The 16,516-nt window shown below is 50.9% G+C and overlaps 1 protein-coding gene across 3 annotated transcripts in view; it reads right to left on the bottom strand.

Moving 5' to 3' along the window:
• Positions 1 to 96: 96 nt before the first annotated feature.
• Mtor (mechanistic target of rapamycin kinase) overlaps positions 97 to 16,516 on the bottom strand; it is a 108,257-nt gene continuing 91,837 nt past the window's right edge. For 2 of the 3 annotated variants that reach the window (XM_003471204.5, XM_023565752.2), the window contains 16 exons: positions 16,147 to 16,269; positions 15,818 to 16,000; positions 15,112 to 15,246; positions 14,458 to 14,632; positions 12,950 to 13,085; positions 12,110 to 12,257; positions 11,440 to 11,562; positions 9,931 to 10,013; positions 7,530 to 7,602; positions 6,949 to 7,023; positions 6,488 to 6,623; positions 5,513 to 5,578; positions 3,087 to 3,167; positions 2,584 to 2,664; positions 2,019 to 2,124; positions 97 to 957 (listed from right to left, as the gene is read on the bottom strand). In XM_003471204.5, the coding sequence (XP_003471252.2) occupies positions 942 to 957; positions 2,019 to 2,124; positions 2,584 to 2,664; positions 3,087 to 3,167; positions 5,513 to 5,578; positions 6,488 to 6,623; positions 6,949 to 7,023; positions 7,530 to 7,602; positions 9,931 to 10,013; positions 11,440 to 11,562; positions 12,110 to 12,257; positions 12,950 to 13,085; positions 14,458 to 14,632; positions 15,112 to 15,246; positions 15,818 to 16,000; positions 16,147 to 16,269 (1,740 nt within the window). In that variant the 3' untranslated portion in view covers positions 97 to 941. The remainder of the gene's footprint in view (positions 958 to 2,018; positions 2,125 to 2,583; positions 2,665 to 3,086; positions 3,168 to 5,512; positions 5,579 to 6,487; positions 6,624 to 6,948; positions 7,024 to 7,529; positions 7,603 to 9,930; positions 10,014 to 11,439; positions 11,563 to 12,109; positions 12,258 to 12,949; positions 13,086 to 14,457; positions 14,633 to 15,111; positions 15,247 to 15,817; positions 16,001 to 16,146; positions 16,270 to 16,516) is intronic. The other variant, XM_063235511.1, reaches the window with a different exon arrangement.

Raw genomic sequence — 16,516 nt, forward strand, 5'->3', positions numbered from 1 at the left:
CCTCCCACCTCAGCCTCCTGAGTGCTGGGATTACAGGCGTGAGCCACCAGGCCCGGCCAGAACTAATAATTATTAATAAAAAGGCACTCATATAAGTTTTTAAAATTCTGATGTCATTTATTGGCACAAAAATTGTTCAGGTACAACGTGTTGTCTACGTGTGGCTACACGGTATACTTTGTGCATTTAGCCAGATACTCTTTGCTCGATACCCAACGTGCCTAACCTGTCGCTCTGTGTTCAGCACCTCCGGGAGGGCGGCTGTGTGTGGAGCCCCTGCTCTCGGCACACATGCTCAGCCCTCACCGGGACACTGCCATGTCCCCTTAGTTCCTGTGTTGGCCAGGGCAGTTCAGGGCTCGGGCTGAAGTGTGAGCCACGGCATCACTGGGTCAGGTAATGACAGAGCGTGGCCACTGTCTTGGTCCACCCTGCGAATGCTGCCACTGCCGCAGTGGAGACCAGTGAGGTAACAGCGTGGACGGGTGGTGACATCAGCTCCTTCAGCCTCTTTCCGGCCAGGATCCTGAGGGACACATCCCCTTCCAGCCTACCTGACATGCCGTCTGCTGCTGCCACACTGACACTGAGAGGGGCGACCTGGTCATTTTTCCACCAGCAGACGCTCACCTCGAGGTCTGTGAGCAAAGTCAAAACCCGTATGTGTGGTTGTGGCTCTCCTGTTCCCAAAGTCAGCGGCTTGATCTGTGGGACGACTGTGTTTCTCTGGGGATCAAATCAAGCCTGTGTTTCTGACAAAATCTTCTTCAACAGCAGCTAGAAGGTTGGTTCAAGTCAACTGTCAAATACAGTAGTTCTTTTCCTTTACATCTCAAGATATGTGACAAAGTTGAACTCTCTGTCCATGGTTTCATTTCAGTGGAAGCATAGACCAAAATAGAAAGGCCGTGGAGAGACCCCTCAGCACGCCGGGGCTGCTGTTACCAGAAGGGACACCTAGGAAGGCGGACAGCAAAGAAACACTTAGTCGTCTGAGACTCTTGTGAGAACGGAGACCAAGGTCTGACCTCCCTGGGCACTTCCCGAGCTCTTCTCCAACAAATGCCTAATCTTGTGGAACACACAAGAGCTCCCGTCTGGGGTGATGCCACCCTGTCCCCAGGGATGCGTCCCTGCACCATTGCTCAGGCTGGTGCCTCTACGCATGCATCGGACAATCTATCTCGGCTACTTCTGCACTCACTCCCAGATCACGCATCTAAGGCTTTCATCTTCTCTGTCACTGCCCTGGCTTCTTTCTCCCTGCCCTTCCTGTATCTCTGCAGTGACGGCAAAAATCCAGCAGAAATCAGGGGTGGTGGCGCACACCTGTAATCCTGCACTCTGAGGCCGAGGCAGGAGGATCGCTGTGAGTTTAAGGCCAGCCTTGGTTACATTGTGAATTCAAGGCCGGCCTGAATTATATAGTGAGGCTCTGTCTCAAACAAAACAAACAGAAACAAAACAAAAAACCCCAGAAAACCAAAGCACCAGCAGAACCCTTCATGAGCAAATAGCCTGGACTCTTCTAAACACTGCTCTAAACGGAATCTGAACTTACCTCCAAACAGAAACCCCAAGAGAATGTGCAGTGAATATAAACTTCTCAAGAGGTTTGAACCTGCGAACCCTGAACTGCCCGTTATGGCTACTTGTTTCAATTTTTCTCGTGTTCTCTTGTGTTTAGAGCCTTGGGTGGGGTGCTCAATGATTTATTTTGCGGTGGGATTACATGTAGGGGTGCTTTACCACTGAGCCACATTCTAACCCTTTTAATTTACTTTTATTATTTTATTTTTGGTACCAGGAATCAAACTCAGGACCCTTGCGCTTGCCAGGCAGGTCTGTGCCACTGAGCTAAGTCCCCGGCCCTTTTAATTTATTTTGCGACAGAGCCTCAGTTGCCCATACTGGCCTTGAACTGTCAGTCTCCTGCCTCAGCCTCAGAGCTGCTGGGGTTGCAGGTGGCTCCCAGCGCTCACTGCGGTTCTAACCGTTTCTTTGTGATGCCCACTCACCAGCCGATGTAACACTGGCAGAGGTTCTCATGGGATGTGGCTTGTTTGATGAGCAGCTCCACTTGTGTTGGGACGTCCAAGGTATCGTCATGTGAGAAGTCCCGGCCTGGGGGGAGAACAGGAACACGGACTGTCAGCTGAGCCGGCACACGGCCACGGCCACGGCTCGGAGCTGAGGGGGGCTCTGGCTTCCCTGCCCAACCCCGTCCTCCCTCCTGACGAAGGCAGTCAGGGTGGGGTGCTCCTTCTTGCACCTTTTTCCCTCTCTCCGCCCTGTGGCATCTGAAGACAAGCGACAGTGTCCGGTCAGACGTGCTCTGCCATTGTGCCAAGAGGACAGAAGGCAGATGGACTTGGCTGGCACTGGAACCCATCAGCTCACCCACGAGTGCAGAAGGATTCAGTTAACTCTGGGTGGTGCCAGTGCCTTCAGCAAGAGGAGGCGGAGGTGCCCCGGTGCTGGCTCCAGGGGGCTCGGCAGCCGCAGGGCGCGGCTCAGGACTGAGCCTGCCGTGGACAGGACTGCTCTAAGCTCTGGGTCCCTTCCCACACACAGCACACTCACCGGTGAGCTTGTCTCGAACCCTGTTGATGATCTGAATAGCCTTCTTATTTAGGGCTTCTGGTTTCACCAAGCCGTCTCCAACTGTAACACGCACAGGAGCAAAAGTCATGGTAAGAACTGGATCACCACGGTGGGCTCAGTGCCACTACTGTCCACGCTGAGCAGCTCTTCCCTGGTGGTCATCTGTGTCCTCGGAGTATAACCAGGGATTCAGAGACCTCCCCTCTGAAAGGTGGTTCTGGGCTGGGTGTGGTGGCTCACACCTGTAATCCCAGCACTTGGGAGGCTGAGGCAGGAGGATTGCTGTAAGTTCAAGGCCAGCTTATGCTACAAAGTGAATTCAAGGCCAGCCTGAATGGCATAGTGAAACCCTGCCTCAAAAGACAAAAAAATAAAATCAAAGGTGGTCCTGTGGCCTCAGCTTGTCACCCTCTCATGGGGCCACACCACTGCTGTCTTCTTAGCGAGCAGGTCCCTTGCAGTTCCCCTGAGGGTGAACTTACTGAACGAGTGAATAGATTCTGGCACCGTGGTCCCCGTTTTCTTATGAGCTGGTTCCCCAAGTTCCACACCATCCAAAATTTCTAGGGGGAAAATTATCATTTAGGAGAAGTTCAAACGCCAAGACGCCGTTGCTGGCATGAGAGTCTGACTGCCCCAGTCCTGCTCCCTTAGCACCTGCACTGTCTGCCACTGAAGGGAAGGAAAGCGAAACTTTTTTTTGGTACCTGGAATCAAACTCAGGACCTTGTGCTTGCCAGGCAGGCACTGTGCTGCTGAGCTATATCCCTAGCCCAAAAGCAAACTTTCATGCTGCAGATAATGTATTTGCAAGTTTTTAAATCTGCAAAGCCATTTTCAAACAGGAGTCACTCTTATCAAAGACTACGGTGCCTAGCAGAATCAAAGTGGATTTTTCAGTGAGTAAAGAATGTTCTGGTGTAAAAGCCTGGCGGTTAAACCTGCATCTCCAGCTATTCAGAGGCGGAGGCGGGATGAATGAGTCCAGGACTCTGGGGGCAGCCCGGGCAACCCCAAGATCTCTCACCACTTTTTATTTATTTATTTTTTTGGCCATGTGAGGATGAACCAGGGCCTCAAGCACGTTAGGCAGGTGCTTACCACGGAGCTGCACCTCTAGCCCCAAGATTCGGTGTCTGTCTTAAAGAAGTTCTGACACAAAGAAAAGGCCTGTGACAAGTATACTTGGTTGAACATAGAGTGATGGTTGTATAAAGAAAATCCGCCTCACAGTGGGGCACACGTGATTGGGCGCCCCCCTCTGGAGAGTCTGTGTGCTGACTCAGGTAGAGTAGGTCCTCCACTGCTTACGGCTTCCGACAGAGGCGCACCGGGAGCCAGATCCTGGGGTCCGCTCAACACTGACCCGTGGCCACAGACCTCCCAAGCAAGGGTTGTGAACGGTGCTTTCGTTAGTGGCCCAGGCACTTCACTTTTAGGTTACGTGAAAACCACCAAGGGGTGCCCCCAGCAACCCTGACTCCCGGCACGCTGCCAGCAGCGATAGGGCTCGCCCAGTGATGGCCTTAGGAGGTGGACAGTGCACAAAGACCAGCCAGCAGCGGAGGGCTCAGTGGCCTGGGGACCCAGGGCACAGTGCTGTGGGCTTCTGCCACTGTGTCCTGGGCTGGGCCCGTGGGCGCACTGTGCAGTAGGCATGACCCTGAGTTCAATCCTGGGATGAGGGTGGAGATGACGACCTTGCATAGCCTGTCACAGTGTCCCACAGTCCCTGCCTGTGCCCGTGTGGCCCTGGAACCCAGGAAGCAGCCTCCGGATGCCTCATCCAGACAGGTACGGTGATGCTAAGAGACAGTAAACGTCCAGTCCAAGTGCCCCTTAATTGCCGTTTGGCATAAAAGCGCTTCCTGAGTTCTGAGTCGGTGCTCTTCTCCCACACCGCAGCACACACAGGTGCCTGACCCTGCGGTTGGGCTGTTCTTCCTGTTATCCTCAGCCAGGGGCTGAACCCTGGGCTGCCTGCGTGCTGGGCAAGCACGCGGCCCAGCCCAGGTCTCTTTCTGCGATCAGGTCAGTTCTAAAGGGAATTCTGTACTTCTGCAGGGTGACCTCTGTGCCTTACACACTGTTTCTTGGCTTTGAGTCAGCATCTGGCTTAGTTCAGTAACTGGACGCACATATTCTGTAAACATCTGTAGAGAACATTTACCGTCTTCTACCCAGCAGCATTTCCTCTGTGAGCTGTGTAGGATGTCGGAGGTTAGGGGGAGGAGGGCGACACTTCTGAGAGCTTTAATTAACAACGAGATGTCACTCCCGGGGAACAATGTCTCCCCGGGTGCTGCCCTGTGAAGGATGCTCCTCAAGATAACATTTTATGTGGTCTCAGGGCTCCTTCCAGCAAGATATCCTCTTTTGCCACTTCCCCTTTCCTGTTTCTGAGCTATTTGAAAGGCAGAGGGGTGGGATGCGGCTCCGTGGGGCAGTGTTTGCCGCTGTGTGCCAGGGCCAGGCTTCAATCCCCAGGACCCCAGAACAGTGAAATGCTCGAGGACAGAGGCAAAGTCTGCCCAGACAACGAAAGGGCAGGCTAGACATGGCTGATACTCAGACATACCCTGCACTGTCTTTTTGTAGACAGGTTTATGGTCAGATGGTTTGATAAAACTTTTGGAGCTTGAAGTATCCACTCCATCCTGCCAGACTGTGAATAAAAGCGTATTTTGGTACGTAGGCCTCAGTGTTTCGGGCCATGTTCTGAAGTTCAGCGTAGCCTCTCTGCCAGGCTGTTACCACCAAGAACCCGGAGGAAAACACGGGTATGGTGCTTCCTTCCTGCCCGGCAGCCAGAGCACTTCCCTTGGCTCCCGAGCACTCAAGGCTCCTACGCCTGCGTCCGTCCTAAGTGCACTCTAGCCCGGCTGTCTCCCTGGGATGCAGCACCCACCTACTGACTGGCCTGCAGAGTAGGAGTCTGTCCTTGTCCGGGATCTCTTGTTGCCTTTGGTATTTGCTAGGGAAAAAAAGAAATGCTATTAAAAAGTACTTCAGCTTTTCACTCGAAAGAAACCTGGTAGATAATGATACTTCACTGCAAGCATGAAATGTAATTTTTCCAAAAGCTGTACCCCTGAAGAGCGAAAAAAGCCATGCTGCTCAGGAGTACTCAGGTCTGCTCTGCGGACCCAGGGTTTAGACCAGTGATGGTGAACCTTTCAGAGCTTTCAACATGGTTGAAAAGAGCCCTCTGGGGCTGGGGATTTAGCTCAGCGGCATAAGCACCTGCCTTGCAAGCAGGCAGTCAGGAGTTTGATCCCTGGTACCGATAAAAAGGAAAAAGACAAAAAAAAAAAAAAAAAGCAAAGAGCCCTGTGTGGCATGCGTGCCACAGGTTCGCCACCGCTGATTTAGGCAATGTAATGAATAACATAGGATAGAAGTCTAATTTAACTGTGGTGGAGCAGAAGCTGCTTGTTTACAAACAGTAGATGAAGACATTGCTGTCTCAAACTTAAACTGTGTGTATTCTTGTTAAAATTCCAGTTTAGGTCCACCTATTTGGGACCCCTCCTAGAAATCCAGAAACTATTCTCTTCTTATTTCCAATAAAACTCTCTAACAAAAAAAAAAAAAAAAAAAAAAAAAAAAAATCCAGTTTAGTATTTATTATGAACCACAGACAAATAGTTACTAGGGTAGTTTATCCTGAAAGCTATCTTAATTAAGTCAACGGTGGGAGTTTATGTCCTACCTAATAAAAATACCTGAGATTCCTCTCCAGCCGCGGTGCTGCTGTGGGAATGCAAAGCGGCAGCGGGCAGGCGTCTCGGGCCCTGCTGCGAGGCAGCGGGCTGCTGGAACCTGGTGCTGACCTCTGTAGGGAAGGGCGCAAGCACGGCCCCGCACCACAGGGGATACTCACTGTCCATCAGCCTCCAGTTTAGCAAGGGGTCATAGACAAAGGCTTCCAGCACAGCCATGACGCTGTCCTTGTGTTCCCGAAGCACTTCCATCACGGTGTGGCAGGTGATTCTGTAGTTCCCATCCAGACCTGTTACCTGGGGAAGGCACAGAGCCACACGCCCTGGGATTTACCAACTGTGGTGCCTCGGCTCCTTGTGACCAGCAGCAAGAGAGAACCTGAAATCTGCACTCAGCTGGGACCCTCGTGGCAGGAGGCAGAGCAGGGCCTGAGACCTGGTCTGCTGTGAGGAGTAAGGTTTCTAAAACACTCCTGGAACAGTGGGAAAACCGGGGAGCTGCCACAGACACTGCATAGGGATTCTGGGGAACAACCAATTCTATCAGGCAAGCCTGTCCTCAGGGAAGCTAGCTGCTGTGTTGGCCCCGTGTCAAAGCAGCTTGTCTCCAATGCCCGCTCACCTCCATAGCATTGGTCAACATTCTTGTCAGTCTAAAGGGAATCTTCTCTGGAAACTTTTCTCTGGTCATAGCAACCTGCAGAGTAAGCAAGGGCAGACCAAACCTGTGGTTAAGTGTCTCCTTTAGCTAAAGCGAGCTGAAGACAGGCGGCTGCCCCCGTACCTCTCACAGTGATTCACACAACAGCACAGAAAGAAGTGCTTCAGTTCAGGAGAGGACTTGCAATTTGAAAAATGATTTTAAGAAACAAAAGAAATGAGAGAAGAAACAAGAACAAGCGTGCATGGCCTAGGCCCTGGGCTCGAATGCAGCGTGGAGCATGGGAATTCATCAGAGCATGGGAATTCATCGGCTCGGGTAGGTTATGTGCAGAGCAGGCCTTGCTGGGGAGTCAGGGTCCAACTACAAGCGCGGGCTTCATGGAGAGACTGACTGTCCATCTTGCAGGCAGGAAAGGTGGGGAGGGGAGGGCCTTTGGGCTCATGTTTGCCTAAACTATCAGAGGAGAGTGTGCTTTTGGTGGGTTCCTGGAATGTGTGCTCCCTGCAGAGCAGCCCCGGAGATCTGCAGCGCGTGCTCACCTCAAAGCAGTCCCCGAAGTCGATGTGCAGGATCTTCCCACTGAGCCGGTCGAGCATCAGGTTGGACGGGTGCCTGAGAAGAGGCAGACAGCCAGGGTTACCAGGGCAGCACTGGGGAATGAATCTGGGCTTGGACACTGGGCAAATGATAGCCCAGAGGTCAGCTTGCCCCACTCACAGTTGTGAATTGAAGTTGTTTTTAATTTTTTGGCACTGGGAATCAAACTCAGGCCTTCGCCCTTGCCAGGCAGGCGCCACTGCTGAGTTATATTCCCAGCCACCTGTGGGATGGAATCTCACATGCTGCAAAGGCCAGTCATGAACTCATATCAAGCAACACTCCTGCCTCAGCCTCTGGAGTGCAGGGACTACAGCCTCATGATGCCACCCAAGACCCTCAGCTGTTACTTGTGGTGACGGTCTTGTCCCGGCCTTCTGGTTGCTGGCATTACAGGTACGTGCTACCACGGGTGGCTGCTGAAATGAGGGTTTACCTGTGGGAGTCACAGGTCACCCCACCATCCAAGAGCTGGCTTTGCCTAGGACCTGGGTCACATGATAGCTTTTGGGGGTTACAAGGCTCTGTCACTGCTGTGGAGCAACTGTCACGGAGTCGCCTCTTTGAATCCCTGACCGATCGAGCAGCAGCGTCTGGCTTCTGTCATCAGGGATCCCACATGCCATCTGTCCTGAGACAGGCTCGGTTCAGTCACCAAGTTGCCCAGGCTGGGCTTGGGCTTGTGATGCATCTGCCTCAGGCCCCCAGAGTGCTGGGAGTACAAATAGGCACCCCCTCACCTGGCTAGGCTTTTGTTTATAAAGCAAAAATTTACTATTTTTAGAGAGTGAAGTTATTAAATTATTTTTACTCTCAGTCGCATGAGATAATTTCAAAAGAAAAACTGTGAATATCAGAGGACCAGTTTTCTGTATTTTATTTATTATTATTATTTTTTGGGTACTAGGGATTGAACTCATGACCTCCTGCTTGTCAAGCAGCTGCTAAGCTATATCCCCCGCCCTTTTTTTTCTTTTTTTTGGGGGGGGACAGGGTCTCACTATGTAGTTCAGGCCGGTCTTGAACACACAATGGAGTGCACACCAGACTTGAACTGATCATGGTCCTCCTGCCTCCACTTCCCAAGTGTGGGGATTATAGCCACGCACAATCATGACTGTTTTCTTTATGTTCTTGTGAGTCAATTTCTGAATATTTCTAAATTATTTTTTTAGCCAGGGTGCAGGGGCACACATCTGTAATTACAGCACTCAGGAGGCTGAGGCAAGAGGATTGCCATGAGTTCCAGGCTAGCCTGGGCTACAAAGTGAGTTCAAGATCAGCCTGAACCATATAGTGAAACCCTGCTTTAAAAAAGATGACAACAAAACCAAAACCAAAAATCTAAATTTTTTTTCACTCACCATACTTGGGTAAAATTATGCAAGAGTGCCATAAGGATCTATTTTGGTTGGTTTCAATTGAAGAAATAAAATTAATCTTTTTATCTTTGCACAGTGGGGACTGCAAAGTTGTTTGTGTTAGTTTGTTTTGTTGAGACAGGGTCTTGACAGGCCGTTCGTTCATGCTGGCCTTGACCTTACTCACATAGGCCAGGCTGGCCTCAGACTCTTGGCTCCTCCTGCCTTAACCTCTCCAGTGCCAGGATTACAGGAGTGGGGCACCACACCCATCTAAAAAATGCTTTTTAAATCAATAAAGTCAATCTGTTTCAACATGATTTTCAAAACACTGAATTGACTTATGAAGAAAGCACTGCCCTTAAACTAGGGTTTTTATCCCCTAAGAAAAGGTCCTCTGTATCGTCCAGGCTGGCTTCACACTTGTGACCCTTCTGCCTCAGCTTTCTGAGTGCTGGGTTACAAGTATGTGCCACTGTGCCCCGCTTAGGTACATGTTTTATTAGTGTGTATCAATTTTGTAAAATAAGGGGCTTCAATATGGTATTTCCCTTCACGCATGTAACACAGTTTGATCATCTCTTCCCTGCTCTCATCCCCCCATTTACTCCCTAAACTACAGCTTTGTTGCCTTCTATTATTCTGCCAGCACCGATAATAAAAGCCTAAGGTTGAGGCCGTGAAAGAGGCTTAGAGCACAAAACACAATATACAGTCCTGGGCATGGTAGTGCATACCTAAAATCCCAGCACTTGGGAGGCTGAGGCAGAAGGATCACCAAGTGTTTGAGGTCAGCCTGAACTATATATAGTGAGACCCTATCTCAAAAAAGAAAACAAAACAACCAACTACAAAAAACAAATAAACAAACAAACAATATATATATTTATCAGAGGTCATGAACTTCACTGGAAAACAAAGTGAAACCATTAAAAGAAACTACAAAGAAAAAAAAAAGACTAAAACAAATAGATTCACTCACCTATCTCCCAGGCCCAAAATATATCCAACCATGGACATGACTGCTAACGAACGAGTATAATTGGTTCTTCGGTCAAACCATACCTACAACACAGGCACACGCGTGAGCCAGGCTCTGGCCACCCAGCTGTCCCCTAGGCCATTGTTATGTTCCATGAACCACCAGCTAGGATGTGTAATGGGACAAACGCCCCTTTCATAATTATACTCCCAGCACTCGGGAGGCTGAGGCAGGAGGATCGTTGCAAGTTGAAGACCAACCTGGGCTACAAAGTGGCCCAAGGCCAGCCTGAACTGCATAGGGAGAGCCTGTCTCAAAACAACAACAAAAAGAATCCATGTAATTTGAATGTGCTGGGTTTAGATGATCAAAAAACTTTTCTCAGCAGTGTAAAGACTTGAGTAAAGGAAAATATGTATTCAGAACCAGGCATGCCTGTAATCAGCACTGGGAGGCTGAGGCAGGAGGATCACTGCGAGTTCAAGACCAGCCTGAACCACATAGTGAGACCCTCAAAAAAGAAAGAAAGGAAGAAAATATCTGTTTCAGAATATCCACTTGATTTTGAAGATGTAATATCCTCCCAAATTACCTGACAGTCTTACTGCAGTGCCAATAAAAGCCCAGTGGCTCTGTTTTAGGGATCCTAATGTGGAAGGAAACACGCAGGCACAGAGCCCCGTGCGAAGGCTCGCACTGCTGCCTGCTGCCTGAGGGGAAATGGCACAGAGAGCAGCGACAGAACAGAAGCCCCAGAAACACCCGAGGGCGCAGAAGGATTTAGTGCACAACGAAAATGCAATCTTTTCAGTGCTGGGGAAAGGGTAAGTCACTTGGTAAATAGTGTGGTGATAACGATTTATATTTAAAAAATTTACTTATGTCTGAGTCTTAAATTCTAATTTGGGTTAGGATTAAATGTTTAAGAAGTCTTATAATTATGTTTAAAAAATATACATAAAGGTACATAAGCTTGAGGTGGAAGGGCCTTTCTGAATGCAAACCAAAGGCAGAAACTTGAAAATTTGGTGTTTTCTTTTAGTTCAGTTGTTTTTTGGAGACGAGGTCTTGCTTGCAGTCCGGCCTGACTTTGACTTGCAGTGCTCCTGCCTCAACCTCTTGCACACTGTGATTACAGGTGTGCACCGCCACCCCTGCTGGGACCTTCTTTTTGAAAAATCTATTCTGCTGGGTGCGGTGGGACACACCTGTAATCCTAGCACTTGGGAGACTGGGACACAGGATTGGTGCAAATTTGAGGCAAGACCACATCTCAAAAAGAAAAAGTCTATTTCAAAAACATTAACATAATTAAAAAACCCCAAGTGAACATGAAATATACATCACATACAAAAAAAAAAACTATCAGTAATATACAAAGGATGTAAGTATTATCACAAACAGGAGGACATGGAACTGCTCACTCTCACGTGCCAAACCACAAAGCCACTCCTTGTTTTGTCATGAAGGAGCCTACCCACAAGGTCATCGCCCCATCAGTCACCCTACCTCCGAGCTGGGGCTCTTCAGCCACAGCAGCTTGGCCAGGTCATCACCCGCTGTGTTGTTGACAGCATGCTCGAACACCTCCACCTTCTGCATCAGCGTCAGGTGGTCATAGTCCGGAGCCATCTGCGTCACAACACAACCACGCAGTCAGAGCAGCTACAATCTAGGAGGAAACAGGCTCGGGGACAGGGAGAGCTGGGTTCTAACTTTGCCAAAGGACACAGCCGAAAGGACAAGAGAAATAAGAACACCGTGGTGGCCACGCTAACTGATGACCACGGGCACTCCCGGAGCACAGGGGAGTGGCTCCAGGACGCGCCTCCTGGTGTGGGGAATGCAAGGTTTGGGGTAACACACAGTTTTCTTTCCTGCCTCTTACAGGTCTCCCAGCAAGGTTCCCTAATTCGTCGTGCACATCAGGCTGATGTATCTCTGCAGGCTCCTCTGAGGTGACGGGACTTAATTTCTGGGCTTTACCGCCCTGCAGCGCCTTAGCGAAGGTCATCTGCTTTAGGGTTCACTCACTACGCCTTCTTCAACAGCAATCCCCTCACAGGTTTGTCAGCGATGCACACACATGGGTAGACGGGAAAAGCAGCCCTGTGCGGGTCCCTGCTGGTGCGTGGCCTCCGGGCCACTGCGGGGTTGGGACTGGCGGCTGGTCACGTACTCGCAGCATGATGCGATGCTCGATGTTGAGGAGGATCTTCTTCTTCTCGCGGTAGTCCCGGATGAGTGCGTGCAGCGTGTCACAGTGCGGCACCCAGCCGATGAGGCCCGAGTTAGTCGACAAAGGGATGACGGCGTACCTCTGGATGCTGGGTCACGGGACAGCAGCGGGAAAGGGAGAGCACACCTGTGGTCAGCTTGGGACACAGCAGACTGGCCCTGGCTGCAGCGAGGCGTGCAGTGTGTTAGTCTTGGGGACAATGAAGCTCCTCAGAGGGAAGGTGCCTGGGCCACGTGGAAGCCAGGACTTTCCAGCTTGCCTGACGTGCCCAGCTCAGGGGAAGCCCTGAGTGACTACCTCCGAGGCTAAGATAACCTCTCAGTGTGATGCCCACGGTCTCTCATTGTGTGTGTGTGTGGGGCGGGTACTGTGGATGAACTCATGACCTTGCTTGCCAGGCAGGCACTGTCCTACTGAGCTAAATCCCAGCCCTATGCATGGCCTTAATGTGAAGAGGTTCAGTGGTGCCGAGCACAGGAAAAGTTCGTCTGGGCCTCCATCCCACAAGGGGTAAAACACACCAAATCTGCACACTCTCCAGTCTAATTTCAAACCGCGCCCTTTCAGAGTCTTTGGAGATTACTAAAGGAATTTCCCATTGTGGCCACCCTAAAAATTCTGGAGAATTTTTTCTGTGTTAGGTACCTGGGTACTGAGAGCTTCCTGCCAGGTACCTACTTTTCTAACTGATTTGCTAAAGGCATGATTACACAGACAGCTATAGGCAAAACAAGACAGCCGACTCCTTGAAGCTTCACCACCTGCACAGCCTTTGAATACCTGAGGTTTTTGCGGAGGGACGTTGGGTCGTTGGCCAGGAGGGTGTTGACCAGGCCAAACAACTGCATCACTCGCTCATCCTGCCGCAGGTCTTCATGGCCTTTCAGGAGGAAGACAAACTCATGGCCGTTGCTGCCTGCAAGGAATTGTGGGAGCGGTGAGAGCAGAGCAGAGATTCTCCCACTGTTGGCTGGGGCTGCCTGTGCATGTCAAGGGTCCCGGGGCCTAGGAACAGCACACCTAACAAGTGTCCCACAGATAGAAAAACCTTTACCTAGAACTGAGGGAAAAGAGTAGCTCTGCCTTTCATGGTCCCTCATGACCAAAACTGTTCAAATAAAAATAAAGAAGCTATTTCTGAGGACCAGGAACAGTCATGCGCAGAGGTTCTCGCAGTCTCCCCTCCCCGATACTCTGTCTTGTCTCCAGAACCCTAACCCAGCAGCCACACCACTGCGGCCCAGCCGGACGGACCATGAGGGCCGGGCAGCAGGTCCGAGGCAGGAAGAAGGGGAGGTCAGGATATCTGTGCCCCACTTGCCCTGGCCACAGTTATAGCAGCGCCATGTCCCTCCTCTCTACCTGGACGGCCTCCTTCCAGGGGCCCCCTTGCCCTTGAAGGCCAGGGGAAACTTGCCAACGGGCTCGTTCCTGGGAGCTCCTGCCAGTTCTCCTAACTCTGCTCACTACTTCATTAAACTTCTTTAATTAGCCACCCTGCCAGCGGGGTGTAGGACAGCACGCCTGGGATCCCAGCACTCTGGTAGGCTGAGGCTGGAGGACTGAAAGTCTGAGCCTGTTCTGGGCATCTTAGTGAGACCTGTGTCAAAATAAAAAATAGGGGGCTGGGGATTTAGCTCAGCGGCGTAAGTGCCTGCCTTGCAAGCAGGCAGTCGTGAATTCGATCCCCGGTACTGACAAAAAAATAAAAAATAAAAAAAAAATAAATAAAATAAACAGGCTGCAGTAGCTCAGCCCCTGGGTTCCAACCCCAGTAATGGAAAACAACAAAACACCTGAGAACCTGAGAGACCAGGTTTGTGTGTTGGAAGACGTTGACGCCGGGGGACTATTACCTGGGCACCACAATTAATTGGCACTGGTGAGCAACTACTATGCTTAAGGAACAGCATTATTAAGGGCACGAAACCACAAGATGTCACCAGAGCACCCTGGTCTCCCTCAACCATCCCATGGAAGTAACAACGACCCTTAAGACAAATCCCCGAGGTAGTTTTTAACAACTCCCATTGGAGAATTCATTTCTATTTTAATTTTTTCATTTCATATAATCAGTTCCCACAAGGAGAGACTGCAGTGGTACAGGACTGTGTGAGAGCCCCGAAGCTCACGCATCACAGCAGCCTTTCACCCCCACATCTGTGCACCCCCACCGCTCATCACACAGCCACCGCTTCTCTTCCCCAACACAGCTCCGAGCAAACTAGGGGAGACTGCTCAGCCAGCATGGGAGGGAGAAGCAGGCGGCAGGTGCATGGTGCCCTTACCCATGAGAGTCAACTTCCGGGGTCTCTGCTTGGACGTGATGACTTGCAAAGATGGGGCGATGGACTGAATGCGAATGATTGGCTGGTTGGGGTCGTATGTTCCTGGTACAGCCAATTCAAGGTCCCGGCACATCAGAAGTTTGGGGGAAACATACTGCAGCTCTAAGGAAGTGAGCTGTGAATAATTACCAAATGATTACATTTCCTGCCTCCAGGGAGGAATTTCAATGCAGTTTAACTATTTTTTTTTTTTTTTTTTTTGTCTTTTTGAGACGGGGTCTTGCTATGCAGTTCAGGCTGGCCTTGAGCTCACTTTGTAGCCCAGGCTGGACTCGAACTCGCAAAGATCCTCCTGCCTCAGCCTCCTGAGTGTTGGGATTACAGGTGTGAGCCACCATGCCCGGCCACTTTAACTATTTTTCCTTTTTTTTAATCGGTACCGGGGATCGAACTCACGACCATGCACTTGCAAAGCAGGCACTTATGCCGCTGAGCTAAATCCCCAGACCCAGTTTAACTATTTTTCAATGGATTGCTCTAAGTGGTTACTTGTCCCAAAACCTGTGGGGAGGAATGGAACCGGATTCTTAGAAGGAAAGGCAGGAAGTCCACAGGCAGTAACAGAAAGGACTATGCTGACACTGAAGACCCTACCTGGGGCAGCTGCTTCGAGATCCGTCTGAACACGTGGTAGTAGAGGTCCCAGGCTTGAGTGAGGTCCTTGACATTCCCTGATTTCATGTACTTCCGGCACCACTCCTGAGCCTCCATCAAATCTCGGCCATATGCCTAAGAGTGAAAGCAGGGCAAATGTGCAAGTCGTCAAACACGGCCACCAAGGCAGGAGGCTAAATCCCTGGGGAGGCCCCGGCAGGAAACCTGGTGAGCAGGAGCAGCCATGCAGCCACCAGTCCTGGGGCTCCCAGACCACGGGGCTGCCTCGTTAGGCCAGGGGAAGCGGGAGGGAAGACGAGATGAACGCCTGAGGAAGCCTTGATTTTCTAGTACAATTTCAGGAGGTAGCTGAGTGGTAAAGCTTTGCCTGGTGCATGCAAGGCCCTGGGTTCAATCTTTAGCACGGTACAAGGAGACACCAAAAAAACCAGTTACAAAACCAAACCAAAATAAAAAGCAATTCAGGAGGGTTCCTTTTTGTGTGTATACCGGGGATCAAACTCAAAACAACCTCATGTTTGCCAAGCGGCACTTATGCTTCTTATAATTAATGAAAAGTACATTTCTAGTGTTTTTAATTCTATGATCTCCGTTGGGGGGTGTTTCACCAAAGATGGGAGAAAGATTAGAGGAAAGCAGGCTGATGAAGGCCCTGGTGGTACCCCTGGGTCCACCCGCCCCCTACCTGATTAAAGGACGTTTCCTTCAGCGTCTGGGGGCCCCGTTCCATCATCGCATGCAGGGGCTCCAGCACCTCAAACATGCCTTTCACATTCCTCTCCCCGAAGTACAAACGAGACGCCTCTTCCAGGCCTTCGTGCCACATCTCGTGCCAGAGGATGGCCACGCGGATCAGCTCCTCACTCACCTGGATCAGAGGGGCAGGAGGAGGAGAACTAGTGTGTGAGTTACACTCGGGGGACTCCTTGGCGGCCAGTGGGAGTGCGAGGAGTGCCGTGAGGAAGGGACGTCTCCCCAGAGCCTCGGGCGAGGCCACGCTGGCCCCACACTCACCATCATGGCCTGCTGGACCAGGGTGTTACTGTGCTCACACATGTTCTTCAGAATCTTGTTGGCCGCATTGTGACGGGCTGTCGTGGTAGACTTAGAAGCCACCGTCAAGGGGTAGATGAGGGCCTGAAGAAACAGCAATGTTCCAAAGGGCCGTGTGTTTCAAAGGGCCGTGTGAAAGAAGCCCACCCTGAGTTCCTGGAAGGACGGCAAAAGGGGTGGCGGGACCACATGAGTTCCCTGGGCAGGAAACACTGTCTTGGAGGGGACTCTTTGCAGGAGACCCCTCCTGGGCCGCTGGGACCGTGTCCTGGGCTGGGGTGGAGTGCCCGGCTCCCCATTCCTGCACTGTGTGTCTCAAAGGCTGCCCATC

This window comes from Cavia porcellus, unplaced genomic scaffold, assembly GCF_034190915.1.
Source record: "Cavia porcellus strain 051 isolate PalLab524CR breed Dunkin Hartley unplaced genomic scaffold, mCavPor4.1 scaffold_25, whole genome shotgun sequence".
NCBI lineage: Eukaryota > Metazoa > Chordata > Mammalia > Rodentia > Caviidae > Cavia > Cavia porcellus.